Raw genomic sequence first — 27,928 nt, 5'->3', positions numbered from 1 at the left:
TCTTTCCCATTCTTGCAGTGCCTGGGGATTTTTAAATGGAAAGGAATCAGAACCCCTTCTCTGAAAAATATCTCCCCAGATATTTCTCTGTCATCCTCCCCAGATGAGGCTTTGGTTGACCCTGCTCCGCTCTTGCCCTCCATGGATGCTGGGGCCCACCAGGATCTGCTGCATAGATTGGCAGCCATTTTGGGGGTTCAGGCAGAGGTTGTTAACAAGGACACCAATCCCATAGTGGACATTTTATCAGTGAATGCACCCCTGAGACTGGCATTGCCACTGAATTGGAGATATACCTATCTCCTAGAACTGGAAGGGACCTTGAGAGGTCATCGAGTCCAGTCCCCTGCCCTCACGGCAGGACCAAGTACCATCGCTGACAGATTTTGGAGCGCTGTCCCCCACCTAGGAAAACACCACCATTTCCAATACAACTTGGGCTTTCTTTAAGGTCTCCCATTCAAATACCAATTAGACCCAACACTGCATAGTATTTTAGCATGACTGCTTGATAGTTGGGATTGTCATGATGAGAGAGAGAATAGCAACATTAAATCACACTTCAGTTTTTAAATCATGTGACAACTGCTCTTCTGACAAGTAAAATTCAGTGCGGTTTTGTACAACAGGCTGGGGAAAGACCCATTTAATGAAAGGTTTTATGTCTTTATTGATAAACACTTTCCAGACGTTGCAAACTGGACTGTTCAGTTAAAAACCAAACCCACAAAAAAAAACTTTCAATCAGAAATCCTCAAAGTCCTGCTTAGATAAGAGAAAGGTTAGCTCTGTCCTGGCCCAAAGATAAAGCTTGCAAACTTAATACTGGTCTTGGAAACCTAAAGTTTCATGGAATTGACTTTTTAAATAAGATTTTTAAAGATTAATTTACAAACTGCAGTATAGTTCTCTGATACGTTGCATGGCGTTGAGATCTGCAGGACAGCGGAGTATGGACAAACATCTTGAGCTGATGTCTGTGAACGGCTATTTGGCTTCTTTGCATCCTACAGGGTGGGGAAAAAAGGTGAAAAAAATACTAAAGTCTCTACAGGCAACATAGCTCAATCCAGACCAGTGTGCCAATATCCAACATTACCCACCCATTAAAACACACCAATGTACAATCCAATCCGCTTATTACAACATCTGTCCTTTAATAAAACGAACGGCCAGATGGGCTGTTGTCATTTCCAAGTGACGGTGCCTCCCGGAAGACTGTACAGAATCTTGAGGGCCAGAAGTGGTGATATCCCACCAGAGCTGCCTCACAGGAAGTGCCATGTTCCGTTCTGTAGCAAAGTTGGTCCCAAGATACGCCACACACAAGGGAGGTGAGGTGATACAGAACCTCTCTAGTCCAGCTCCCTCACGCCTTGACTGGTACCAACCTGGAGAATGCGCCAGAGCATGGAAGGCCAATATTGGCTAGCAGCATTGCCAACCCCTCCATTGCTCACTGGGCTCTTAGAGGACATTGAGGGGTAAATTAGAGTGAATAACAGCACAGAACACTGAGAGCCAGGATGGGTGGCTGTAAACTAACTTTATGGGACAGCAGGAAACTGGGTCCAGGATAAGTGGCCATCCGGCTAAAAATCATGTTGGACCAGGGAGTGCTGGATTAGAAAGGTTCAACCTGTATCTTTTATTGGACCATAGCAATTCCAGGCTAATCTGAGGGCAAACTTCTACAGAAAAGCATGTGAAAGATCTAATTTTAGACACCCGTCTATACAAGGCTTTTGAGAGAAGTTGAAAACTTTATTTAGCAGCTAACTTGCAAGAATCACTGGTAAAAGCGAATTCAGCACGTTTTTGATGGATTCTATTCTCTGACACAGATTGATAATTTGATGGTCTTCACAAATTTCATTTCTGGATACAGGAGGCCCCCAACTTGCGACCGCCAGAGTTCCAACCCCCCACACTTACAAAAATGGTTGCAAGTGACGAAGGGGCTGGAAACCCCCGGAAACCGCCTGACTTACTTCCTTAGCCCACATTTACAACGGCACATGGCACCTATTGTAAATGAGGGTTCGAGTTATGATGCTCCCGACTTGCAACGCTTCCCCCGGAACCAATCACGTCGCCAAGTCAGGGGGCCTCCTGTATTTTTATCCTTCCCTGACGTGTTAGCTGCTGGAGAGAACTTCAGACGTGTTCCATGAGTGCCTGCCAAGGACATGTGGAAGGATCTCTAAAAGGAAAGTTCTGAAGCGTCTATCCTCAGGAAATGCTGGATGCAAAACTGCACTGACCTGCCAGCAGTGGGCTGGAATTCTGGAGTCCTGAACCCGCATCGAGGCAGGCTGCACCGGCTACACACACTAGTCTAGTTACTCTGCTACCGAGAGCTTCCGATTGCAGAGGAGAGCAGAGATACACTCACCAGTCTTCCTGGCTTAAGAGGTAGCAGCAACCACGCCCACCTTCTGGGCAGCTTCTTTCTTCGCTTGGTGAGCCTGCAGCACGGCAACAGCCTCTTCCACCTGGGGTAGACACACGATCCAAGACAACCCGTTAGCACCCTCCAGCCAACCCTACGAATGCAGCCTGCCATGCAGGGCGGGAAAACGCACCTTTGATCGGAGGGATTCCGGAGACTCCAGCATGTGCAGTAGCTCTGAATTGTCAATCTCTAGCAGCATTCCTGTAATCTTCCCCGCGAGGCTGGGGTGCATAGCTTGGATCAGGGGGAACAAGCGTTCTCCTAGGGAAGCAAAGTTCAAATGGATGGTCTTTGCAGACTGCTCTGAGGGGCTTGGCGGCAGGTTTGACTAAGGGAAGGTAAAACACCAGCATCTGTCTAGCTTTGACCTTTCCATTTCTGAGCCACTTTGTCCCCCACACTTCAGAACGTATGTGCACAGCACCACTGGGAGATGCTGCTAGATGCAGGGTGAAGGGCAGCCACCAGGTAGACAGCAGTGCAGGCAGCAGGAAAAACTGGCCCAGAAGTGCCGTAGGGACTTTACTGTCCATGCAGCGTGGACAAGACACTGGAAAGCTCTCCATGTAAATAAATGGGACAGTTCAGCAAGGCTGAGCCAACACTCCTGGAAGCAGAAGCTGCAGTTCCAATGAAATGAGCATTGCCAAGCCTTCTAGTTACGCCCCCCCCCACCCCCCCCACACACACACTTTAACCATTCTCCATACACAGCTCACAGAAGGGGGTTAGCGGCAGAAACGTGCCCTTGCTTAACAAAAGGGACCAGAGTGTCCCAATTTGCCAAAGACGGATCCTTCTAGCCCGGAGGTGCCTGCCCCTCACTTACCCAGCATCTGTTTCTGCTCCTGGGGAGGGGCAGCAGCTAGCATGGAAGCCGTTAAAGGTTCCTGTCCTTGTACGTGCACCGCAGGCTGAGGGGCCTACAAGAAGCAATAGGAGAATTCAGGAGGGGAGCGTGGCAAAGAAGGGTTGGGGTTTGCTCCTCCCCTGGGCTATGTGGAAGTCCGTGACAGAGCCTGCGCAGCTGGGAAAGCCCATGACAAAACTGGCTCAGTACAGGTTCCACAAGGTGCACTTAATTCAGGCCAGGGCTACACAAACCCGGAGATCGACATGCTGGAGCTCGATCTCCCAGGGCATGATTTAGTGGGTCTAGTAAGGACCCACTAAATCGACCACTGATGGCGCCCCCCTCGACCTGGGTACTCCACGGGGTCATGAGGAGTAAGGAGAGTCCATGGGAGAGTCTCTCCCATCGCCCTCCCGCAGTGGGGACTCTGCAGAAAGTCGCCGTAAGGTACCTCGACCCCAGCTACACTATTCTCGTAGCCAAAGGTGCGCATCTTAAGTCGACTTTCTCCCCCAGTGCAAACCCGGCCTCTAAAAGGAATCCTGGGACTTGGAGACATGCTGCTTGTGCAACACCCTACATAGGGGCAGCTTCTGAGCTGAGAGGGGTGGGACCACTCAATGGGGAAATGCGACACTGGGACAACAGCAGCATCCGGATCTCCTGTTCAGCCATGCAGAGATGTGCCTGCTGACCTCTGGGGACCTAGCTCAGCAGCTCTTAATCTGTGGCATGATTAGCACGCAGTTGTGGCCCGAAGGGGGCTGTGGGCAGGTTTAGGGGGGACCCCTCTGGGAAGTGAAGGGATGGAGTGCGCTGCACTTCTGAGGACGGGTCTGACAGTGGGATCCTGAGCTGCAGCCTCGGGCAGCAGGGTCTGGCTGCAGGCCACCTGGCCCTGCTGCTGGGTTTATGGCCTAGCTGCCTGGCCCCATGTGCACAGTCCACAGCCCAGCTGCCTGCCCAGGGATCTGCTCCTGGTGCTGGTCTGGGTAGGGGCGCTGGGCATGTGGGACTGGGGAGGAAGTTGAGGGGGAGCGCTGCGGCTCTTAGCATGCAGCCCAGGTAACACACCGTGGGTCACACACGCAAGGCCACAATGATAAACAGGTTGAGAATCATTGGCCCAGCTGTATCTGCAAGGATCCCAGGACAAAGGCAAGAGGAGATGCAGATGAGGCCAGAGATTAGGATGGGGGCAAGGACCCAAGAAGACTGTCCCTGTGAGACTGAACAAGAGGACCGGACTGAGCTGCACAGGCAGAGCGAGTAAGGGGAGGAATGCAACTGGCTTCCCAGATTCTGCCATGTGTCCAATCTGACCTTTCTAGAAAAATCCGTGTCACAGTCAAGTTTAGGACCTGCACAAGCTGCTCCTGTAGCTACTACGGTCTAATGTCACCATTACCAGCTGCACCACAGCCCCTCGTGTTACCTGCAAAGGCTGTACTGCTGGGTGAGGGCTGCGGACAGCTGAGGCATATTTATAAGGAGGAACGGCTCTGGGAGCCGGGACAGTAACAGGCGGACGAGGAGCTAAATTCTGGGCTGCAGTGGCCACGCCTGCAAAGGAAGAAGAGGGAACCCGATTACACACCTGCATAGAAGCGTGTGGCACACAAGTCTAAAGCCCCCTGTGCTTCTAGCTGGAAATGAACTGGGTAGAGTTTGTGAACAACTAAGCACCACCGCCTCCCTGCTGCAGAGTTTATTCAATTCAGAGCCAAGTACCGGTGCAGAATCCGTATTTTCCAGTGACTGGAAGGCAGTGGTTCCAAGTTACAGGGCAGTCCTGGATGAAGCGGGAACAAGCCCTGTTTTGCACAATGCATCCTCTTAATACACATGCTGGGAGCTAAAATTGCATAAGACTCTGCCCTAATCCAGGGAAGCCCTTTCTTACCTGTTGTGTCAGACGCAGGAAAAAAAATGATCCTGCTGCATGTGTCTCCCTCTCTGGAGTGGCTAACCCGGGGCTCCAGGCACAGAAGTTAGCTGCTTTTGTACTACAGCAGAAGAGGGCCATCATCTCCGCTTTAGATTTACAGCCATGCAGAGGAAATTCAAACGCTGCCCAGCTGATTAGCAGAGCGCCCACAGCCGGCAGCCTGTGTTTCTACACGTGGTGCACATCTGCACATGCCTCAGCACCCATAAAACGTATTCCGCACATGGATGAAAACACTGAGAGGGCACATTGGCAGTGAGTGTTGCAGAGTTGTAGAGACAAGTCCCAAGTGAAGTGCAAAGCAACTTGTCTGGATTTCCTCTGCTGTATTGTGGCACCAGCTGTCCCCAGGCCTGCACCGCACCGCAAGGAATGGGAAAGATTTTGGTGCTCTCTTTACCCTAACTTCCGCCACTCTAATGGGGGGCTGTTGTGCTACTCTGCGCTCCACACCGCCTCTTGCCACGCACATCCGGTCTTCAGAAACGCAAGAGACTCTGTAGCGCCTGCTTCCCCACGCCAACGCAGAGAAGAAAGCGAGAGCCAGTCTGCTTACCAACTCTCTGGGCAGCAGCAGGGAGGCCACGAGAGGCCTGGGCATTGCCAGCGGGAGCCAGATGGCGCAGTGCTGGGCGGGGGCCGGACTGGCGCATGGCATTCGGCATGCCTTGGAAGCCTGGTGAGAGAGAAGGGCAATGACAGGGGAAAAAAAATCTCTCCGAATACAAAATGATCAGCCAATCCTGGACCCCCCAGCAGGGAGCCGCGCTTGTGCGCTCGTGCCTGGAAGGAGAGAGCCATGGAAGGAGATTCAGTGGGGACGTCTCCATCGTTGTGGTCAAGCTTGCCCACTTTGGAAAGAGGGAGGGGATTCTGGATCTGGAAACCCCTGCAAACCGCTCTAGTATGAACACATAGGAGAGTATAGAGAATACCCCGGTCCTGGCCGTTCTCAGGCAGAGCCCAGACCAACCACAGATGTAGTCAGGTGTGTGGGATATTGCCTACCCAGGGTTTCAGCCCCAGCACGAGGGGCTGCACCTCGCCACACGCCTCCCAGCCATGACCACGAACCACATTCAGTCTGTTCTTTGCACAAGAACAACTGCATGTTTCTTCCTGCGTCCTGGGGCACAAGAAAGCAGACGCAGGCTCAACAGGGAGAGTGGCAGATAATCAGGGAGCAAGCCCTGGTCTACATTTGGCAGGCCATAGATCTAAGTTACACAACTTGAGCTATGTGAACGACACAGCTGAGGCTGACTTCCTTAGATCTACTTACTGGGGCGTGTCAACGAGGGACGCTCTTCTATTTACTCGCCTACGCTTCTAGTTCTGGAGGAGTACATGAGTTGATGGGAGAGCGCTCAACTTAGCATGTCTATAGCGGACATAATAAATCGATGCCCGGGGGACCAAACACTGCTCCTGGATCCGACAGGTTATGTAGACATGCCCGTAGACAAACAGGTGCCTTAAAGCTACAAATCCATTTCCAGCATGCTCACCTTGAGGTCTCCCCCCTTGCTGCCAGCGCGGGTTAGGTCTCATCTGCGTCATCTGATTGGGTGCATAGTAAGTGGGTCTGCTCTGAGCCTGCAAGGAGGACAGGAAAAACAATGAAGGCTGCTGTATCTAAGCCGGTGACACAAAACATTCTTTACGACAGGATTTGACACTCTTCCTGAGTCCAGTGCGCTGAGCCCCAGAGTCACATGACAACAGCACGCAGCCAGGAAGCCACCGAACGGATCCCACGGACCTACAGCTCACATTCGGAGCTGCAGCCTGGTGAAAGGCACAGCAGAAAGACTCCGGAGTCCTGGCAACTGCTGTGCCAGAGATTCAAGCCGGGCGATGTTGGTAGTGAAGCCATACTGACTTACACAGCTGGGCTTACCTGGGGCACAGCGGGCATGAAGTACCCCCCAGCCGCTGGCTGGAACTGGTTAATGATTGTGTTGGCAGGCAGGGCTCTCATTCCAGCGATGCGTTGCATGTACTGATTAGTGAGGTGGGCTTTTCGCTCCTCTTTCCTCTGTGCCAGCGCCACGTACAATGGCTTGGAGCCCACGATCCGCCCGTTCATCTCAGTCACGGCTTTGGTGGCTTCTTCCGGAGAGGAAAAGCAGACGAAGCCAAATCCTTTGCTTCGTCCATCCTCCAGCATCACCTAAAACCAGGGTGGGCAGAAGGGCAGCATTGTGAAGGCAGATGCTTGTGCGTGTGCCGAGGGATTGGCTAGAGGCATAGCAATCGAGTCACAATTCAGGGGACTCGCCCACTCAGTGATCTTTCAGGTGTATCACACGGGAGGGGGCTGCTGCCTTTTGGGAGCAGATCAGCCAGCAAGCATCAATTGCTACTCCTTCCAGAGAAAGCTCTCCTTCCCTGCCAGTGAACGGAAGCTGTATGTGTTACCGGAGGGAATCTCCACAGCCTCACGCCAGGAGGAATGTTGCAGAGTTGTAGAGACAAGCCCTCAAGGAGGGAGGAAAACCACCTGTCTGGATTTACTCTGCTTTGCTGTTCGCACCATGTGTCCCCAGGCCTGCACTGCACTGCAAGGAATGGGAAAGATTCAGGTGCAACTTTTTAAACCGCATGACTCCCCGCTGCATTCCTGGGCATCTCTTAGGTGTTAGGGGTCACTTCAAACACAAGCAAATTTGCCACATCACAGCCCCCACCTCCTTAGCCACGAAGCACGGTTTTCAATACAAGTCTCGATTAAAAATTCCTTCTAGTCCCAACGACATCCACATTTTGGCTGGTCAAGGCATTTTCAGTGCTTAAGAGAAGCACAGATGTAAGAATCACCCCCCAGCCCGGGCCCAGATGGGGTAATGGCCCCTCCCATTCAGGTCTGGAAATCCAAGACTAACCCTTGACAATACCTTGGCACTTGTGATAGACCCAAAAGGTGAAAACTCCTTCCTCAGTTTCTCATCGTCAATAGTGTCGTCGAGGTTCTTAATGTACAGGTTGACACCCTACAGGAGAGAATGCTAATGCGTGAGGCGGATAATAGGAAAGATGACCAGCCCTACCAACAAAGAAACTGCTGAGCTAGGGAATATCAAGCAACTCCATTGATCTATCTGCCAAAGCCAGGAAACTGTGGAAATGCTCCAACCCCAGCGCTCTCTCCCCTAGTAGCTAAGGGTAGAAAATGTTGCAGAGTTGTAGAGACAAGTCCCAGTGCAAATGGAAAGGAGCCCGTCTGGATTTCCTCTGCTTTGCTGTAGCATCGTGTGTCCCCAGTCCTGCACGGCCCTGCAAGGAGCAGGAAAGATTCAGATGCAAACTGTCTCCTGACCTAGCTTAACCATAAGCCACAACCACTGAAGCTGGCCTGGTCTCTGTGGTCCTTAGTCATTCATGGAAGGGGTCAGTGTTCATAAACGCAGGAGACTATGCCATGAGTCCTTAAAGAACACAGACTTCATTCTCACACGCCACTAAAAATTTCATTCTATGACCTTAGCTATGACCCCTGGAGGTCCTGCAGCCAATACTAGCCCATTGCCTTTAAGCGAGAGGTCAGGAGAGCAAGATGAGACTGAAACGAAATGGGGCATGTTCCCTATAAACTCACCAGTATGCTTGTGCCACAAGATGAGTGCACACACATGGTCTTACCTGGTACCGGCTGATTCTCTCTTGTTTCAGCTGCTCAAACTTCCGTTTCAGCTCTGCCTGACGCTCTACCTTCTTCTGTGCCCGCCCTACAAATACCATTTTTCCATTGATATCTTTGCCATTCATTTCTTCCACTGCCTGGACGGGTTCAAAGAGAAAATTCTTGTCAAATGGCGAAACAAAGCAGTGGCCGCTGCACCTATTGCTACCAGCTTGAGTGCCAACATCCGCCCGCTCTCCTGTTACATGCGTGTTGCATTTAAATAAAGGCCTGGTGCAAGGCCAACTGAAGTTCTCAGCAGGCTCTATCTTCACAGCCCACTCCAGTGGACTTAGAACATAACATAAGAACAGCCGTACTGGGTCAGACCAAAGGTCCATATAGCCCAGTAGCCTGTCTGCCAACAGTGGCCAGCGCCAGATGCCCCAGATGGGGTGGACCGAAGACAATGATCAAGCGATTTGTCTCCTGCCATCCTTCTCCAGCCTTTGACAAACAGAGGCCAGGGACACCATTTCTACCCCCTGGCTAATAGCCTTTTATGGACCTAACCTCCATGAATTTATCTAGCTTCTCTTTATAACTGTTATAGTTCTAGCCTTCACAGCCTCCTCTGGCAAGGAGTTCCACCGGTTGACTATGGGCTGTGTGAAGAACTTTCGCTTATTAGTTTTAAATCTGCTACCCATTAATTTCATTTGGTGTCCTCTAGTCCTTATATTATGGGAACTAAAGAAAAGTTATTCATTATTCACCCTCTCCACACCACTCATGATTTTATATCTCTCTATCATATCCCCCCCAGTCTCCTCTTTTCTAAACTGAAAAGTCCCAGTCGCTTTAGCCTCTCCTCATATGGGACCCGTTCCAAACCCCTGATCATTTTAGTTGCCCTTTTCTGAACCCTTTCCAAGGCTAAAGTATCTTTTTTGAGGTGAGGAGATCACATCTGTACACAGTACTCAAAGATGTGGACGTACCATAGTTTTATACAGGGGCAGTAATCTATTCTGTGGTCTTATTTTCTATCCTTTTCTTAATTCCTAACATTCTATTTGCCTTTTTAACCGCCGCAGCACACTGAGTGGATGTTTTCAGAGAACTATCCACGATAACCCCAAGATCTCTTTCCTGATTTGTCGTAGCCAAATTAGCCCCCATCATATTCTATGTATAGTTGGGGTTATTTTTCCCGATGTGCATTACTTTACACTTATCCACATTAAACTTCATTTGCCATTTTGTTGCCCAATCACTCAGCTTGGTGAGATCTTTTTGAAGTTCTCCACAGACTTAGTGGAAATACGTGCACGATTGTTCAGCTCTCGACCACAAATCCTGTCAGACCTACTCTGAGGGAAGAGCATTCTTGAGCATCAAGCCAGTTCCAGAGAACCCTTCCCAACGTCTCCCCAATCTTGCCTCTCTGACCAGACAATTCCTGCGATTCACCCCACACAATACCCCACAGATCTAGTAGTTTGGTGGAACATGGGCTTTAACCATGAATAACCAACTTGGTGAAGCGCAGAAACTATTCGAGCCAACTCTGAACACCCTCAGCTTTCCTGAGGACCCGCGTTCTCATCCCCACGCTAGGCGACGGCTTCCCACGCTTTTTTTCCATATAAACACCTGACTGGCACGAAGGCGATTTCATACCTTGTTGGCATCTTCATGTTTTTCAAAGCTCACGAAGCCAAAACCTTTGGACTTTCCAGTGGGATCGGTCATCACCTTCACACTCAGCGTCTTGCCTGTTGCCAAGGGACAGCGTTAGCAGGGCCTCAGCTACGCAACGTTTCCAGGAGGGCCTCTCAAAAGCAAAACTAAAGCCTCACATAACCCCGGCCCTTCTTTCATTCACTTCGTTTTCCAGCCTCTGCTTCCCATCTGATACAACCACCTATTCTTTCCGGATTATCCTGCTCCTCTGGCCTCAAAAGGACTCAAGAGTAGGGGTGTAAAAATACAAAAAACCATTAACCGCATAACTGATCGAAGTTCTACGGGAGGAGGGGGGACCTTTTTTGGGGTAGGGGGCTGCTGACCCACAGAAAAATCAATTGAGGGCCGCGCACAAGTGAGAAGCAAAAAACAAACAAACCCCAAAGCCCTCAGTGACACGGCCCCTGACTGAGAAGCAGAAAGACACCCCCCCACTTTCCCCCAAGGGGCCCCAAGCTAGTAGATTTTGTGCGCTCCAGCCCTGCGATGGGGCAGCAGGGGGGCTGGAGGGCCAGTGCAGGCTCCACAATGCTGGGGGGAGGGGGAGATGCTGAGCCTTGGGGGCAGGATCCAGGCAAGCCGGGGGCCGCATCTGACCATGAGGTTCCCCACCCCTGGGTTACATGGTTAAATGTTTATGGGGATGTAGTGGTAGGGAGGCAAGGGTCACTGCCCCTCAACACAGGCTCCGCTCCCTCCCGGGTTTGGCAGCCAGTGGGGTCTCGGCAGGTGAGTTTAACCACTTCAGTAACCAATAAGCATCATCTTATGGGTTAAATGGGGAAACTCGAACATCCCTACTCAGGACCAGCCCTACAGCTGGCAGGCCCCTGCTGCTCACCAGCGTCTCCTTTCCGTTACTGTCTGGGTGCAGGGTTTGCAGCTGCCGCAAGACTGTATTTACCGTATTTGCTGAAGAGCTCTTTTAGTCTCTCATCATCCATGTCATCCCCAAAGTTTTTAATGTAAACATTGGTGAACTCCTTTGCCTTGGCTCCCAGCTCAGCCTCCCGCTCCTTCCGGGACTTGAATCTCCCAACAAATCTGGAAAAGGAGCGAGGGTGTCTGTGAGAAAATAACGGCTTTCCAAGGGTGGACGTGTGATCTGCAGTGGGATAAAGATGAGTGTCTGGGAGGAGCCGGAGGAAGACGCAGCAGGCCAGCAACCCAGCAGAAGAATCAACTGTCCTATTGTGGAGAGACGGCAGGCTAAAGATGCCCACCCAGCTTTGCAGTGGAGAGCGTAGGGCACGGATACCCCCCAGCCCATTAGTGGAGAGGTAGCCGATCAAGGCTGGGCCAGGGAGATCCACCAGCCCTGTAATGGAGAAGGAGCAGGCTATGGCTTGGGCAGGGAAACTCACCAGCCCTGTAGTGGAGAGGTAGCAGGCCAAGGCTTGGGCCAGGAGAACCAGTAGCCTTGTGTGTCCCCTGTTAATACCGAGATGCATCATGGTTCATGCGATCGTTGCTGCTGCTGGCTGTGACACTCACACTTTGCGGTCGTTTAGCAGCATGCCGTTCATCTTCTCGATGGCTCTGTCTGCAGCATCCTGGGTCTCAAAGTGCACAAATGCGTAGCCCTTAGAGCCATTCTCATCACACACCACCTGCAAGCAATGGAACAAAACAGATCAGCGCTGCATTAAGACAGACAACCCTGGGCACAGAATAACAGCAGACACATCGTCGGCTTCCCTCGATTGACACAGAAGGTGCGAATAAGGTGACAAGGGGGCTTTGGGTCTTGACTAGGGCTTCTTGGCGCCATTCAAATAAATAAGAACAGAAACGAAACACTGGAGAACAGCATGGTCCTGTTGACAGGAAGTCCTGGGTTCTGGTCCGCAACATGCCACCTACCTGTTATAGGACCTGGAGCAAGGTACTTCACCTGTCCTCCTCAGCTTTCCATTCTGGGAAGGGCGGATGATCCCTACCCTCCCTTGGGAAGCACTCAGATCTATGACTGACGCACTCTACAGGAGTATAAGCTGATGCACTATAAACAGTCCCAGATTTAAAGCACATGCCAGCTACAACCTGAACCTGAACCCACTCCGTCACAGCCTGAAACTTGCGCTCTCGCTAATGTCATCAGCTGCTTTTTCCGTTTGTTGTACTCGCGACCAGTGGTGTGTCAATGAGGAAAAACAAGTCTCGCCAAGGGACAGACCCAGCGAGGGATTTCAAGGAGAGGCTTTCAATACCGTGCACGGCTCTGCGCCTGGATGACCAAGATCCAGTCTAATTCAATGATCCTTCCTCTTCTGCTGTGTCCTTTTCTGTTTGGCTTTTGGAGACTCGCTTGCCCAAGCATAGTGGAGACCCTTGCTTTCACTCCCTGGGTGAGTGTTTAGTTGGGTCACATCATAGAATCAGAGACCTCAGAGGTCATCGAGTCCAACCCCCTTTCTAAAAGCAGGATCAATCCCAACTAAATCATCCCAGCCAGGGCTTTGTAAAGCTGGGACTTAAAAACCTCTAGGGATGGAGACTCCACCCCCTCCCTAGTGAACCCATCCCAGTGCTTCCCCACCTACCTAGGAAAATCGTTTTTCCTCATCTCCAATCTTGACCTCCCCCACCACAACTTGAGCCCATTGCTCCTTGTTCTGTCCTCAGTGGTGGCAGATAACAGCCTCCCTCCATCCTCTTTGGAACCCTCCTTCAGGCAGCTGAAGGCTGCTATCAGATCCCCCCTCACTCTTCTCTGCTGCAGACTAAATAAGCCCAAATTCCTCAGCCTCTCTTCACAAATCATGTGCTCCAGCTCACTACTCATTTTTGTCAGTGCTGTGGAAGGTGGATTCTTACACAAAGTTGGGTTTAGGGAAGGTACCGATCTCACCTTGCAGGACAAAATATTCCCAAATGCTGAGAATGTGTCATAAAGTGCCTTGTTGTCTATGGATTTATCCAGATTCTTGATGAAGACGTTCCCAACCCCTGACTTCCTCAGGGACGGGTCCCGCTGAGACCACATAATGCGGATGGGTTTGCCTTTGATCACATCAAAGTTCATGGTGTCTAGAGCACGCTCAGCTGTGAAGAGAAGAATGTCAGGAAGAACAAGATTCTGCAGCATGAGGTGAAAGGTCACGGCTGCATTAACACTACAGCTGTAAGGATGTTAAGTATCGGGTAATTGACTAATCGAATAGACGACGCATTTTTGCATCGACTATTTGATTAGTCGATAGGGCACCTCCGCTTTTGAAGTGGGGGTGTTGCCCTAGGGCTGTTGCTACACTTCAAAGGCGAAAGTGCCCAAAGCCCAGGGTCATCTGGGGACTTCCCTGCTGACCCCAGGCTCCATGTGGCACTGCGGCAGTCTCAAGGTGGCAACGCCACACAGAGCTTGGGGTCAGCGGGGAAGTCCCCAGCTGATCCTGGGCTCCAAGCAGCGCTGCCGCTTTGAAATGCCGCGAGGAGTCTGACGCTGGGTTCCCCGTGGCATTCAAAGCGGCAGTGCCACGTCGAGCTGCTGCTTTGAAGTACCCCCTTCCTCCCCACTTGCTGCCTCTACGTGATAGATGCAGCAAGGGGAGGGGGGAAGCAACTAGTCGACTAGTCCTTAACATCCCTATACAGCTGTCTTAGAATCGCTTACAGTTTATGTAGTCTCCTAGACACATAAGGGACAATACTTGTCTTAGGTAATACCCTTTGGCCAATAATTCCGTTGGCTAACTGATCTTCATTGTGAGCTTAGATATTTTTAAATTGACATCTTTACAGCAACGTCACTAGACGTGTTTTCACGACTACACTACAACGGGTTTAGTCCAGATTACTTTTCACGAGAGTGAGAGCATGGCTTAGTGACTGGAAGACAGGCCTGGGAAATGAGACGCAGGCTTCGTCTCACCTAGGGAAAAGGTTCTTTTTCAATCAAGTTTGAGCTAACTTGGTTGAAAATAAAGAGAGATTTTTCCTAGGCTAGAGACAGGCCTAAACAGTTCTGCCACCCAGTTCTACAACCAGTTCACTGAATGACTGAGTCTATTGCAAGAGACAAGTATTTACCCATTTTCATGAAGTGATAGCCAGCACAAGGAGGGCTGAGGATGAAGAGAACCAGGACAGCCCTCTTCTTCTATGTGGAGATAGAAGTTCTTTTTCTGGGGAAGAAGGGAGTCATAGTGGTAGGGACCAAGGGAACAGACGGGATGATCCATCTTTAATATTTATACATATTCAGTACACTGCACATAGCCCTCGGGATGCTTTGGAAGACCTAGCTTACCCTAGAAATGATTTGCCAGTACAGGCAGTCCCCGGGTTACATACAAGATAGGGACTATAGGATTGTTCTTAAGTTGAATTTGTATGTAAGTCAGAACTGGCTCCAGATTCAGCCGCTGCTGAAACTGATCAGGGGCTGACTACAGGAAGCCCTAGGCAGAGTTGCTCTGCCCCCGGCTTCCTGGAATCAGCCGCTGATCAGTTTCAACAGCGGCTGAATCTGGACTCCTGGGACAGAACAGCTGGGGCACTGCCAGGTAGGTCCCCGCAGGACCAACCCGGCAGCACCCCAGCTGCTCTACCCCAGGCGTCCCGCAACAAAATCCTGGTCTACTGGGGGGGGGGGGGCACACTAGCTGCGCCCCCTCCCCCGCCAGCAGACCAGGGAGACCCGAGCAAAGCCGCGGAGGCGCAGAGGTCCCGCCGCCTCTGCGGCTTTGCTCCTGTCTCCCTGCTGTGTTGGGGGAGTCCCCCCCAGCACACCAGGGAGACCCGGAGCAGCTTTTCTCGCCCCGGAGGACGCGGTGGCGGGACCGCTGCGCTCTGGCCGGTCCCGCCGCCCGCGAGCTCCGGGGTGAGAAAAGCCCTGTTCGTAAGTGCAGATCCGACATAAGTCAGATCCGCGTAAGTCGGGGACTGTCTGTACAGTTATACCAGTAACCCCTTCTGGTGAAGGCTCAGTTTACACCAACAGGAGAGTGCTTCTGCCACTGTGGCTGACACTAGCGCCACCCGGAGAAATGTGTTATAGATGCACTTTGCCAATGTATTGGCCTATGCTAGGACTTCTGCCAAAATAAAAAGGTTAAAAAAAATCATGCTCCTAACCAACACTGCTATGCCAGTGTAGCTACAGTTGTACTGAAAATAGTCCTTTTGCTAGTATCGCTTACTGCTGCTTTGGAGAACTGGTTTAAGCTTTACCAACAAGAGAATTCCTTTGCTAGTCAAAGCTGTATTTTCACAAGTGAGTTTGCTAGTATATCTATCCTGTTAAGGGTAAATTAAGGGTAAATGAGGCCTAAGAAAAGAGGGATTATTCTCCCTGATGGTGCAGGGACAGGGGGAGAGGTGCATAAACATGTAAGGTGCTGGGAAAGAAATATGAGACCCCCACCTACATGTAGCCTAACAGGCAAATATGGTGATTTAGCAAACCATTCTAAAATTAGCACCACAGTATGACCAGAAAAAAACAGAAAGAAATCTGCTTTATTGTAAACAGAGACGAGTTTCTATCTAAACTTAAAACCTCAGCAATGTAGATTAGCTTTTAACCCACACTATGAGATTTTATTTCTGCTACCCACTGGTATATTAAAAGGACCATTACATATACCCATCAGGATCTTGTTCATAAAAAAGATGCTCAGGACACACACTTCTATGTCAGAAAATACTCCCACAGCATGCAGGGGAAGAGAAAGAGGACACCAATTCTCAGTATGAGGCAGGGAGAAAAAGAGGACGGTCCAGCATTAAATCAAATAATCATGAGATAAAAAACGTACCTTTCCAAGTTTGTTCGGTTTCCTCTCAACCCACCTTTACCTACTAACTAGATTAAAAAACTCTAAACTGGACTTGAGGTTTCATGTTTTTCTGGTGGATGATTTTCCTTATTTAGATTCAGGGCCTCGAAGAAGTGAAAATTATTGGCTAGACTCTAGCAACAGCAAATTCAAGAGAAACGTGATTTTGACTGTCTGCTGTCTACACATCCCACTTACTGATATCTAGCTGCATTTGAAAGAGGATCTAGAGAATCCAACATTTTCTATGCAACAAATTACCTCGTGGATTATCTTCATGTCTGCATGGAACTCAACCACCACCAAATTCATGACAAAAGTCACCGAGACCCCCTTGAAATATTAGTCTGTTTGATCTATTTAATTTCTTAAACGAGACATTTCCATCTATTCTAGGATACGGATGTTAAAATGTGTTTATTTTGGTAAACGTATACCTACTGAAAATATCAGCGGGTACATGTTTACACCGAGGGAGGGGTGGGGAGGTGGGAGCCAGTGCTCGCAGGGAGCCACCTGCCTCTACCTGAGCTGCTGCCGCTGATACAGAGGCAGCAGTGGGGTGTGTGCATGTGCACGTAACCGTGAAGGTTATATCGAGGAGCCCAGACTCATCAGTTAACTGTTTATTTGTTCACGCTGTGACATCCCTATTACAGAAATGGCTTTTCTTTGCCTCACATGGCTGAAACTCCCCTCACACGTGTTTCTGCACTATGCACTTGCAAAGGAAAGGGAACACGTGAAAACTGTGAGAGAAAAAAACCTTTGCCACAGGGGCTCAGCCAACTTTTAGTCAAAAGGATTAAATTCCACACTCAATCTATCCCTCAACTGCTACAGTCTGAATCCTCGGCATTCAGTAATGTGCAGTTTACCAGAGTCCACTTCCAGGAGGCACTTCTAAAGGTAGCACAGTCCAGCTTGTTGAATTTGGCAACATTTATTTATAGCAGGGAGAGGCCCTCCAGAGGCATGCGTTGGCAAGGACGGACACTAACGGTATATACCATTTGCAGCTGAAACAGGGCTCCGGTTGAAAGGCGACAGGCAGTTTGAAGCAAAGGCATACAATCAGAATGAACTCTGAAAGACTACTGCAATTAATGACTAGCTCAGATCCTACTCCCCCAGTCTTTCAGCTCTTCTACTGTTACTAGCTAGGAGCTCAACTTATTGTGCTGCTTTCTCTGTTAACACTTCAGGCCACTGTCTGCGGCTTGAAGTCAGCTTTACGACCCCTTGGGAGCACTACAGCCAACAGTCCAAAATAGATTCTCCTGGCACCTTAGGAAAGTGGACATCTCCGCCTGAAGATATGATGAGACACAATCACGCTATGTCACTGAACGGGCCCGAGGGGCTTGAATCAGCCCTACCGCCAAGTGTTTTTCTGGACCAGGGAAATGACTTCCACATTTGTGTCTACTTAGGCCATTGGTTCTCAAACTGGGGGGGGCATGAAGAAATTCCAGGGGGGGTGCGAGGTGACCCAGCCCCCCCAACAAGTTTTGCTGCCCTGCTCAGTTCTCCCCCGCCCCCTTAACAACGTGTGCTGCCCCGCTCAGTTCCTTTTTTTTTTTTTTTGCTCAACAAGTTGCTGTGGGGTTTTTTTGGGGGGGGGGGCGGGGTGAGGGTTTTTCAAAAATCAGAAAGGGGGGGCATGATGCTGAAAAGTTTGGGAACCACTGGGCCAAAGCTTCACCCATTTCAATCCCTGGATCTCTTTTTCTCCTACTGATTCCTGTCAGCCTTCCAGCAGAGCCATTTTCAGCACTCTGTGCTGCGGCCGCATGTACTGCTCCATCCCCACTCTTCTCCAGTCCATGCCGGCTCCTAGTGACAACTACCGAGACACCCCCCACCACAGACTTCACTTCCTTCTCTCTGACCAAGGGCTGAAACAATGCTGCTGTTAGCCCCGCAGTTAAAGCTCCAAAAGATGGATAACCACACATGAAAAGATTCAGCCATCAGAAAGCCAGTTCTAGAATTTTACTCTGTAAGGACATCTGCCCCAGGGACCTTCCTGTCCCTGTGTATTACCACTGCGCCTTTTCAAAAAGCCAGTGTTTAGCCTCTCTGATTTATCAGTCACTGGTGAGTTTAAGTACAATGGTTTAAGCAAATTCTCTCTGCTCTTCTGTATGTTACTTGACCACAGCTTGAATGTTAAACTGTAGAAAGTCAATGGAATGGTTCTTCAATATCCCTGAAGAAAGTTTTCAAATACTGTGTGGGTCATCTGAATGGGGGAGGCTTGCAAAAGAATTTATTTGCAGACAAAATGTTTTAAGACTTCTTGGCATTATCAGGGGCACTAAAGGAGAAGCAATAATGGGGCATAAATAGCTAATGAGATCAGAAGTCCTTTGCATACAAATTTTCCCAGGATTTCTAAGCCCTGGTCTACTCTACAAACTTATGCTGATATCACTGCGTTGCTCAGGGGTATGGAAACCCAATCCCTGAATGACATAATTAACTGATCGAATTCTCACTAACAGTTTGTCAGGGTGGTAGAGTACCGACATTTTTAAGAGATATAAGATAGGTGAGAATATTTTTATTGCATCAATTTGCAGTAAAATATATTCTCTCACCCACCTTGTCTAATATTCAGGGACCAACATGGCTAAAATGTTACATTCTTATTACAGCCCTGCAGCTAATTAGCACAAAAGCAAGCTCTTTCAGTCTGGTATATTAATATAGCTATGGAAAAGCTTCCCATCAGTAATTGCTGGAAATACGCTAACTGTTTCAGCAAAAAGAACCAAAAGCCAACACAGTGGTCACACTGCATTCAATATGTTTGACTTTTGCTAAGATTCTTTGGGGGAAATGACTTCTCTTCCCATGGACTTCTGTAACAAGTTATCTGCATGCACGAGTCTGTAGGAACGTTTATCTGTTGAATTCTTAGTGTTTTAAAAACAAAACCTGCCCCAGAAAGCTAAACAGAAGCAAATCACACATGAAACATGTGAAATGCTACATTCAAATTTCTCTCCTAATTATGAAGTTGAAAGAATTGTCCTGAGTGTTTTAATCAGGAAAAGAACCAAGTGAAAGACCACGGTGACCAACCTGAACAGCAGCATGAATGCTGGTGCATTCTCTTGGTCAGTCTACCTACCATAGAACAACATGCTCAGGATTTGACAGTCACCCAATTACTATGCCGAAAAGAAGTGCAATCTAAGGCAGTATTACTCTTTCCCCAACAGGCACGCCTGTGATGTTGCCTAGCCAAGACAGTGGCCACCCAGATCACTATTTCAATGCCTGGTACCTTTTAATTAGCTAACAAAAAGTCCGTAAAAAGGCAAAAGGCGCACACTATTTTAGATGCAAGTGTCCTGGGTCTAAGAGGCAAGAGCTAGTGAGTCCAAACCAGACTGTGAGCGAGTTCACTCCTATTCCCTGTTCTGACAAAAGACTTGTCACGTGACCTTGGGCAAGTCAACTTCTGAGCCACAGTTTCTCTATCTGTAAAATGAGAACACTTTCCTCACGGAAAGGTAGGCAGAGGTGTGATTGATCTGTATCTGTAAAGCACCTTGATCCTTGAATGGAAGGTGCTGGGGACTATTATAGATTCTTGGCTCAATTATTTGTTACTATTTCATGTGCATTGAAAAAACCACCACACATCTGCAAGTACTTTGAATATAACTTCTAAACAAGCAGTCTGTTCTTCCTATAATTTGGGTGAATACTTTTACCTTGTGCTAAAATGCTACTTTGACCCATCTTACAATAATACTCGTAACAGGGATCCTTACGGCAACAGTGTGACAAACAACACGGGACATCCTTCCTTCTCTGTGTGGATACCAATAAGCCCTTTCACAGTGTGAGGTGGGTGCCATTTTCAAAAGGGAAGACAAGAATTTTTTGGGAGTTGAAAAAAATTCTATTTTTCCATGGTAAGTCTTGGCGGTGAAGAGTGACAGAGATGCAGCCGTGTTAGTCTGGTCTAGATGAAACAAAAGACAGAACTATGTAGCACTTTAAAGACTAACAGGATGGTTTATTAGGTGATGCGCTTTCATGGGACAGACTTCCTCAGATATGTGGAAGAAAAGTGGCACAACCATATATACCAAAGTGATGCAATCAAAAAAATGAACAAATGTGAAATTGACAAATCAAATTTTCAAACAGAGTGGGGGTGAGGGGGGAAGGTTAGTGTCTGTGAGGTAATGACATAGGGGTGATAATAGGGGAAGTTTCTGTGAGGTAATAACATTAGGGGTGATAATTGGGGAAGCTATCTTTGTAATGGGTGAGATAATTAGTCTTTTTGTTTAAACCCATACATAAAGTGTCAAATTTAAGCATGAATGACAATTCTGAAGCTTCTCATTGAAGTCTGGAGTTAAAGTCTCTTTGAAGTCATTGAGACAAAATACAGGACTATGTAGCACTTTAAAGACTAACAAGATGGTTTATTAGATGATGAGCTTTCGTGGGCCAGACCCACTTCCTCAGATCAAATAGTGGAAGAAAATAGTCACAACCATATATACCAAAGGATACAATTAAAAAAAATGAACACATATGAAAAGGACAAATCACATTTCAGAACATCCCCCTCCTGTTCTGAAATGTGATTTGTCCTTTTCATATGTGTTCATTTTTTTTAATTGTATCCTTTGGTATATATGGTTGTGACTATTTTCTTCCACTATTTGATCTGAGGAAGTGGGTCTGGCCCACAAAAGCTCATCATCTAATAAACCATCTTGTTAGTCTTTAAAGTGCTACATTGTCCTGTATTTTGTTTCAGCTACATCAGACTAACACGGCTACATTTCTATCACTGAAGTCATTGAGGGAATGGTCAGTCTGGCTGAAATGGCAAGCAACAGCTTTCTCTCTGTGAGAGAGTCTTATGTCTGTTTTGTGTGCATTGATTCTTTGGCAAAGTGTCTGAGAAGTTTGTCCAAGGTACATAGCAGATGGACACTTTAGGCACATGATGGCACAAATTTTATTTCTGGATGAACAGGAGTATGTGTTCTTGATCTTGTAACTGGCATGGTTAGGTCCAATAATGGGGTCAGCAGAGTAAATATGTGGACAAAGCTGGCACCGGGATTTGTACCACGAATAGCCTTGTCTTTTCAAAGAGTCCGACAATAATCTGTTCATAGTGGCAGTTGTCTCTTGATCAGCAAAAAAGCTTGTGTAACCAGGCTTGCCACTAAGAGGAGAAATTCAAAGCTCTTCAAAAGAGATCCTTTCATGAAAACAATGGGAATTTGGCAGTTTTTCCTTCCCACACATTTCTGAGCGACTAGGCTGCCCACGTGTAAGTCATTTAGCCTCCTTAGCCTACAAGTAACTAGACACCTGCTGCCGTGCCAAAGTATTACTTCAGCAGAGACTTTCTAGAATGCCTGCTGCCTCACTGGGAGCCAAGTATGAAGCAACCCCGCCCTCAAAGACCTGCCTATTTATTGCAGCGAAAAGTGATCTTGAAGTACATTGGAAATCCACCTGTCTTCTACTTTTTATGCATGACAAGGCATTTTTTAAAATAGATCAAGGAAAGCACATAACTAATCACTCATATTCGCTCTAAAAAGGCAGCGCTTTGCCTCTTCTAGTTTCACATGTATTTGTACAATACTCAAGGGCCCCTTGCCTTCTGCTCTACCACCTTCTCAGCTTTCAGAACGCTACTGTGAAAAAACGTTGACATAGCTACATTTTCCTGCATCTCTTTCTTTGTCCAGATAGATACTACATCCTTGTGTTCATCTAATCTGAGGTCTGATTCTCACTTGACCTTGTTTCCACGGCCAGTTTTTCCCCTACACCTGACCCTTTCTCAGCAGAGAGGAGATAATACCTATTTCCCAGCCTATGAGGATCAGTTCATGTTTACAATGTGTTGTAAACACAGCAGTGTTTTGTAAGTTATATAACACAGGAAGTTTCAGGACTAAGAAAAGAACCACGTGTACAACCTCAGGCTTGTCTTCACTGCAGTTGATTTGTCGTGTCTAGATAAATTGACCTCCGAGTGCTCTCCCATTGACATGAGTACTCCACCAGGAAGAGAAGCACAGTCAGAGTCGACGGGAGAGCAGCCCCCGTTTAATTTACTACATGGAAGACACTGTGGTAAGTATGTCAACTATTTGCTTAGCTGAAGTTGCACATCTTAGATCAACGGGAAAGGGGATTGTGTAAACTAGGTCTTAGTCTCTCTCAAATCCATCCCTGCTTGCTGTTCAGTCTTAAACCGTATCAGATTGCTTGGCCTGTGTAAAGCAACTCCAAAAGCTCCATGTATGAAAAAATTTCACTGGGATATAAGGCAGCTTTTTAGTAATACAGCAGGATCAGAAGAGCCATTCAAAGCAATCCGCACCAACGGAAGAAAGGGGAGCTGCTAACTAGGTTTTATGTATCAGGAGACAGGATGGAAACTAGGGATATTAAAAACCATGTATTGGAGGAACCATGTAACCAGTGAAGCCTTCTGAGAGCAAAGCCAGCAGGCCTTGCCTGTCCGGCTCCCGGGAAGGTGGCTTCACTGAGTGTAACACAGTTAGTCCTTTGCAAGCAACATCCCTAATGGAAACCCAGGGCAGCATAAAATCAAGGCTACACTATTCCAGACAAGAATTCAGCCCAGTAGGTTCTGCTTCTGAATAGGTTTAGAAGAATACATCAATTATGTACAAATTTAAAAAACAGTCTGGCAACACCGTGGAGACGAACAAAACACGTAGACGGTATCATGAGCTTTCGTGGGCACAACCCACTTCTTCATCTGAAGCTCATGATACCATCTACATGTTTTGTTCATCTGTAACTGGAAAAACTTAAACAACGAATCTTCTAGTAACATCTTAAAGACTAACTCAGCTACCCCTCTGAATCAATTTAGTAGTAACTAATATTTACTACAGATTAGAAAACTCAAAATTCAAGGACCACATATTCCTTTGTGTACTGATGAGACTACAATTTGTATTCTTAAACTTGAATCTAAAGTAGATTCTATGAGTAGAGTTCACATGTAGCTGAAGTTTGTGTTGTTGCAAATTATTTCTGGATTAAAGTTAAATAGTCACTCCTTTTTACAGCAAATGTAACCCCTCTAGCAATTTACCTCATGTAAAGATGCTGCTAACTCACAGCACCAGGCAACACTTAGCCCTGTCTAATACAAGACTGTGGGAACTAGGACAGAAAATGCTGACCCAGCTTTTCCTCTGGATAAGGACATACTAAAAATTGATCTCCTCTGCCCCATCCTTCTCAAATATCTCCTGCTGCGGGCCAAGGACACCTACCTGAACAGCATCTAAACCTGAAGAAGTGGGTCTGGCCCACGAAAGCTCATCACCTAATAAACCATCTTGTTAGTCTTTAAAGTGCTACATAGTCCTGTTTTTTGTTTCAGCTAAACCAAGCAAGGCACCATGAATTTTGTATGTCACTCATTAAGGCTTCAAGTGAGATGGGTGTGTATTCCTTTTTTTTAAAAAGGTAGAAAAAGCATCAGTCCATGTGTTTCCACTTCATAACCAACTGCAAACTAGATCAGCCACCTGGCTGTTTCCCCAGCGCAAGTCTACACTGCATTTTAAAATCTGTGAGAAGGCATCTCAGAGCTGGGGTCTACACACAGGGGCTCTCGTGCTACAACAGTAAAACCAGCAGCATAGATGTTTGGACTCCGGCACGGAGGGAAGGAAGGCTTCAGGGCCTGCGCCTAAGTAGCTACAATGTTGTTCATAGCGCTGCAGCGTGAACTCCAGTCTGTGGATCCAGGCTCTGAATCTTGATCCCATGGGTTTTATAACAGTGTAGATACATCTCTGGCCATTACAATCCTCAGCCCATTGCACACACCCTCAAGTCTCCAGGTGAGAGTAGGAAGACTCCTTTACAGTTATTCAGACTCAGATCGGGCCAGATGCTGATTAGGCTTTACCTTCCTTTAGTGACTGACTGGCTAAAGAGCCAGGCATGAAGCTTAAAGTAGGGATGTTAAAATTCAGTTAAACAGGTAACCATGCAACTGTTGAACATCTCAGCGGTTACACACTACAGGAAGTCCTCCCCCACAAGGGGAACCCACAGCAAAGCCTCCCCCCTCCTCTCCACGAGAGCAGAGCTGGCAGCCCCTGCCCACCCACCTCCCAGAGAGGAGGCATCACTGTCCCACCACAGTGACGCCACCTCTCTGGGTGCCTGAATGTAACTGACACCATTAACTGACAGGCATCAGAGTATGGGCTAAACCATTCCTCAGTTACACTCTAACATCCTTACTCTCTAAAGTGCTACAGGACTACTCCTTATTTTTAAAGTTACAAACACAGAGACCCCCTCTGAGTCAGAAAAAGTGAGTCCCAGGAAGCTGATTTTGGCCAAGAGAAATATCACTTCTCTGCTTCATAGAGGTGCTGTGAAGATTATTTAATGTTTGAAAAGGCTTCTGAAGATGTGAAGTAGTTAAAATCATTCTACTTTCATAATGAGGAGCAAATCAGAGCTGTCATGAAGTTCTTACCCCGCCACTGTAATTCACAGCTAGGTGACTGGATGGGGATTTATAAAAAGCAGCAGAACTGTATAGAAAAAAGGAAGAGGCATGGGCATGTGTGTCCAACTTACCATCAGCTGGCTGCTGGAAGTTGACATAGGCATATCCCAGGGAGCGACGGGTGATCATATCCCGGCAGACTCGGATGGAGAGTACAGGCCCAGCAGGGCTGAACTTCTCATATAACATGGCCTCTGTGACATCAGGGTGCAGATCGCCAACATACAATGATGCCATTGGGTAGCTACTAGCAGCTGTATTCATCTTCCACCCAGCACGCACTCCCACCAGAAACTATTTTATTTTTTTTTAAATTTTTTTAAACAAGCAAAAGTTTTAGAAACTAAACAGGTAAATAACAAAAATCACTAATTTAGGACTAGCAGACGTTAAAGTGGGAAAACCAGGTGGGAAGGGGGAAGGGGGGAGGGAGGATCACCCTCAGGGCAGAAAAAACTAAGTCACAGAAGGAAGTCCAGGCCACTGGGAAGTCAGGTGAAAAGTAGGGTACTCTAAGGGGTCTGGAAAGTCAAAGAAGCAGATTGGGAGTTCAGTGCAAGAAAAGCTCGTGAGGATTTGGGAGGGGAGCCAGAATTATTGGAGAATGGGTGTTGGATTATCTGAGGCCCTGGGAGAGGAAGAGGGGAAAGCAGCAGGACGGGAAAGTGCCGGGAAATAGTCAAAAAACGTGAGACTTCCACACGGAAGGTGCCCAAACCCAACAAACAAAAAACAAACCCAAAGCCGCCTCCTCCACGGGCTGGGGCGTTTTTGCCACCTTGCCTCAATTTCCAAAAGCAAAACAGGTCAGTTAAAAAAAGTTATTTTTAAAAAGATTATTATTATTATTATTTCTTCTTCCAAAGCCTCCAGACCCAAGGTCTGAGACCGCGGTGTTATTTCCTTAGGTAAAAACGTTTTTGGGGGGGAGGAGGGGGAGGAATAAGACAAACTTCGCACTAGGGTTAGAGCTGCTTTTTTTAAAGGAAAACGAGACCCGCTGCTGTTTGTATCAGGCAGAGCCCGGCTGCTCGGACGAGGAGAGACCGGGGGGGGGGGGGGGGACACGCCGTGGCGCAGGCAGGCACCGACGGGGGAGACAGAGGCCCACGTGGAGCCTGAGGAGGGCGCAGACAGACGGGGGGGGGGGGGGGGGGGGGGGGGGGGGGGGGGGGGGGAAGCGCCGCGCGGGGCCCCAGGGGCAGCCGGGCCGGGGGCAGAAACGTGGGGCCTGGACAGACCCACGGACCGTGGGGGGGGGGGGGGGGGGAGAAGAGACGGGCGGGCCCAAGGACCGGACGGGGGGGGGGGAGCCGAAGGACAGACCCACGGACTGGGGGGGGGGGTCGGACGGACACACGGACAGCACCGGGCCTGCAGGCGGACAGACAGGCGGGGGGGGGGGGACAGACGGACCGAGGGGGGGGGTCAGACAGACAGACGGACCGAGGGGGGGTCGGACGGACGGACGGACAGACAGACAGACGGACCCGGGGGGGGTCGGACGGACGGACCCGGGGGGGGGGGGGTCGGACAGACGGACGGACGGACCCGGGGGGGGTCGGACAGACGGACGGACCGAGGGGGGGGGTCGGACAGACAGACAGACGGACCCGGGGGGGGCGCTTGGCGGGAGTTTCCGGGGCTTTTGCAATTTTTTTGGGTTTTTGTGGCGGGCGGGGCGGGCCCGACTCACGCGCGGCCCTGGCGGCGAGAGGCGGCCCCCGGCCCGGGGCGCCCCTTTATAGCCTCCCCGGGGTGAAAGGGCCGCCGTGCCGCGGAGAGGACACGGGCCGGCGGGGAGCGACCCGCCGCCGCGCCGCAGGGACCGGCCGCCCGCTGCAGCGACCCCTGGCGGGGAGGAGCCGCCCCGCCCCCCACAGCGCGCACCCCCTGCAGCGATCCGGGGGCAACCTCGCCCCTAAACCCCCACCCCTCTGGGCACCCCCACATCATAACCCCCTCCAGTAATCTGGGGGTAACACACCTAAACCCCCACCCCTCTGGGCACCCCCACATCATAACCCCCTCCAGTAATCTGGGGGTAACACACCTAAACCCCCACCCCTCTGGGCACCCCCACATCATAACCCCCTCCAGTAATCTGGGGGTAACACACCTAAACCCCCACCCCCCTGGGCACCCCCACATCATAACCCCCTCCAGTAATCTGGGGGTAGCACACCTAAACCCCCATACATCTGGGCACCTCCAAAATCATAACCTCCCTTCAGTAATCTGGGGGTAACACACCTAAACCCCCACCCCTCTGGGCACCCCCACATCATAACCCCCTCCAGTAATCTGGGGGTAGCACACCTAAACCCCCACCCCTCTGGGCACCCCCACATCATAACCCCCTCCAAACCCCCCCCCACCCCTCTGGGCACCCCCACATCATAACCCCCTCCAGTAATCTGGGGGTAACACACCTAAACCCCCACCCCTCTGGGCACCCCCACATCATAACCCCCTCCAGTAATCTGGGGGTAACACACCTAAACCCCCACCCCTCTGGGCACCCCCACATCATAACCCCCTCCAGTAATCTGGGGGTAACACACCTAAACCCCCACCCCTCTGGGCACCCCCACATCATAACCCCCCTCCAGTAATCTGGGGGTAACACACCTAAACCCCCACCCCTCTGGGCACCCCCACATCATAACCCCCCTCCAGTAATCTGGGGGTAGCACACCTAAACCCCCATACATCTGGGCACCTCCAAAATCATAACCCCCCTTCAGTAATCTGGGGGTAACACACCTAAACCCCCACCCCTCTGGGCACCCCCACATCATAACCCCCTCCAGTAATCTGGGGGTAGCACACCTAAACCCCCACCCCTCTGGGCACCCCCACATCATAACCCCCTCCAGTAATCTGGGGGTAGCACACCTAAACCCCCATACATCTGGGCACCTCCAAAATCATAACCCCCCT

At 49.3% G+C, this 27,928-nt stretch overlaps 1 protein-coding gene and 3 non-coding genes across 4 annotated transcripts; all 4 read right to left on the bottom strand.

Moving 5' to 3' along the window:
- Positions 1-645: 645 nt before the first annotated feature.
- PABPC4 (poly(A) binding protein cytoplasmic 4) lies at positions 646-26,117 on the bottom strand. Its single transcript, XM_006139134.5, has 15 exons — positions 25,057-26,117; positions 13,479-13,672; positions 12,122-12,237; positions 11,532-11,671; positions 10,562-10,656; positions 8,899-9,036; positions 8,154-8,249; positions 7,157-7,429; positions 6,765-6,852; positions 5,813-5,932; positions 4,744-4,871; positions 3,285-3,378; positions 2,586-2,716; positions 2,396-2,495; positions 646-1,007 (listed from the first exon to the last, which is right to left on the bottom strand). Exons 1-14 carry the CDS (start codon positions 25,247-25,249, stop codon positions 2,409-2,411), a joined length of 1,893 nt encoding a protein of 630 aa, XP_006139196.1. The 5' UTR covers positions 25,250-26,117; the 3' UTR covers positions 646-1,007; positions 2,396-2,408.
- LOC112544041 (small nucleolar RNA SNORA55) lies at positions 5,514-5,647 on the bottom strand. The gene has a single exon (XR_003087358.1). It is a non-coding gene; the product is annotated as a small nucleolar RNA SNORA55 (small nucleolar RNA).
- LOC112544043 (small nucleolar RNA SNORA55) lies at positions 7,710-7,845 on the bottom strand. The gene has a single exon (XR_003087360.3). It is a non-coding gene; the product is annotated as a small nucleolar RNA SNORA55 (small nucleolar RNA).
- LOC112544042 (small nucleolar RNA SNORA55) lies at positions 8,427-8,560 on the bottom strand. Its single transcript, XR_003087359.1, has one exon. It is a non-coding gene; the product is annotated as a small nucleolar RNA SNORA55 (small nucleolar RNA).
- Positions 26,118-27,928: the final 1,811 nt, after the last annotated feature.

This window comes from Pelodiscus sinensis, chromosome 26, assembly GCF_052426305.1.
Source record: "Pelodiscus sinensis isolate ZL-2025 chromosome 26, ASM5242630v1, whole genome shotgun sequence".
NCBI lineage: Eukaryota > Metazoa > Chordata > Testudines > Trionychidae > Pelodiscus > Pelodiscus sinensis.
This window is presented reverse-complemented; position numbering and strand designations above follow the sequence as displayed.

Excerpts from the sequence above, each read along its gene's own strand:
- PABPC4 (XM_006139134.5), bottom strand. The coding sequence starts at position 25,249 with ATGAATACAGCTGCTAGTAGCTACCCAATGGCATCATTGTATGTTGGC. Across the intron at positions 5,933-6,764 it reads GCAAGGGGGGAGACCTCAAG|GCTTCCAAGGCATGCCGAAT; the intron begins GTGAGCATGCTG and ends CTCTCTCACCAG. Across the intron at positions 3,379-4,743 it reads CAGCAGTACAGCCTTTGCAG|GCCCCTCAGCCTGCGGTGCA; the intron begins GTAACACGAGGG and ends TGCTTCTTGTAG.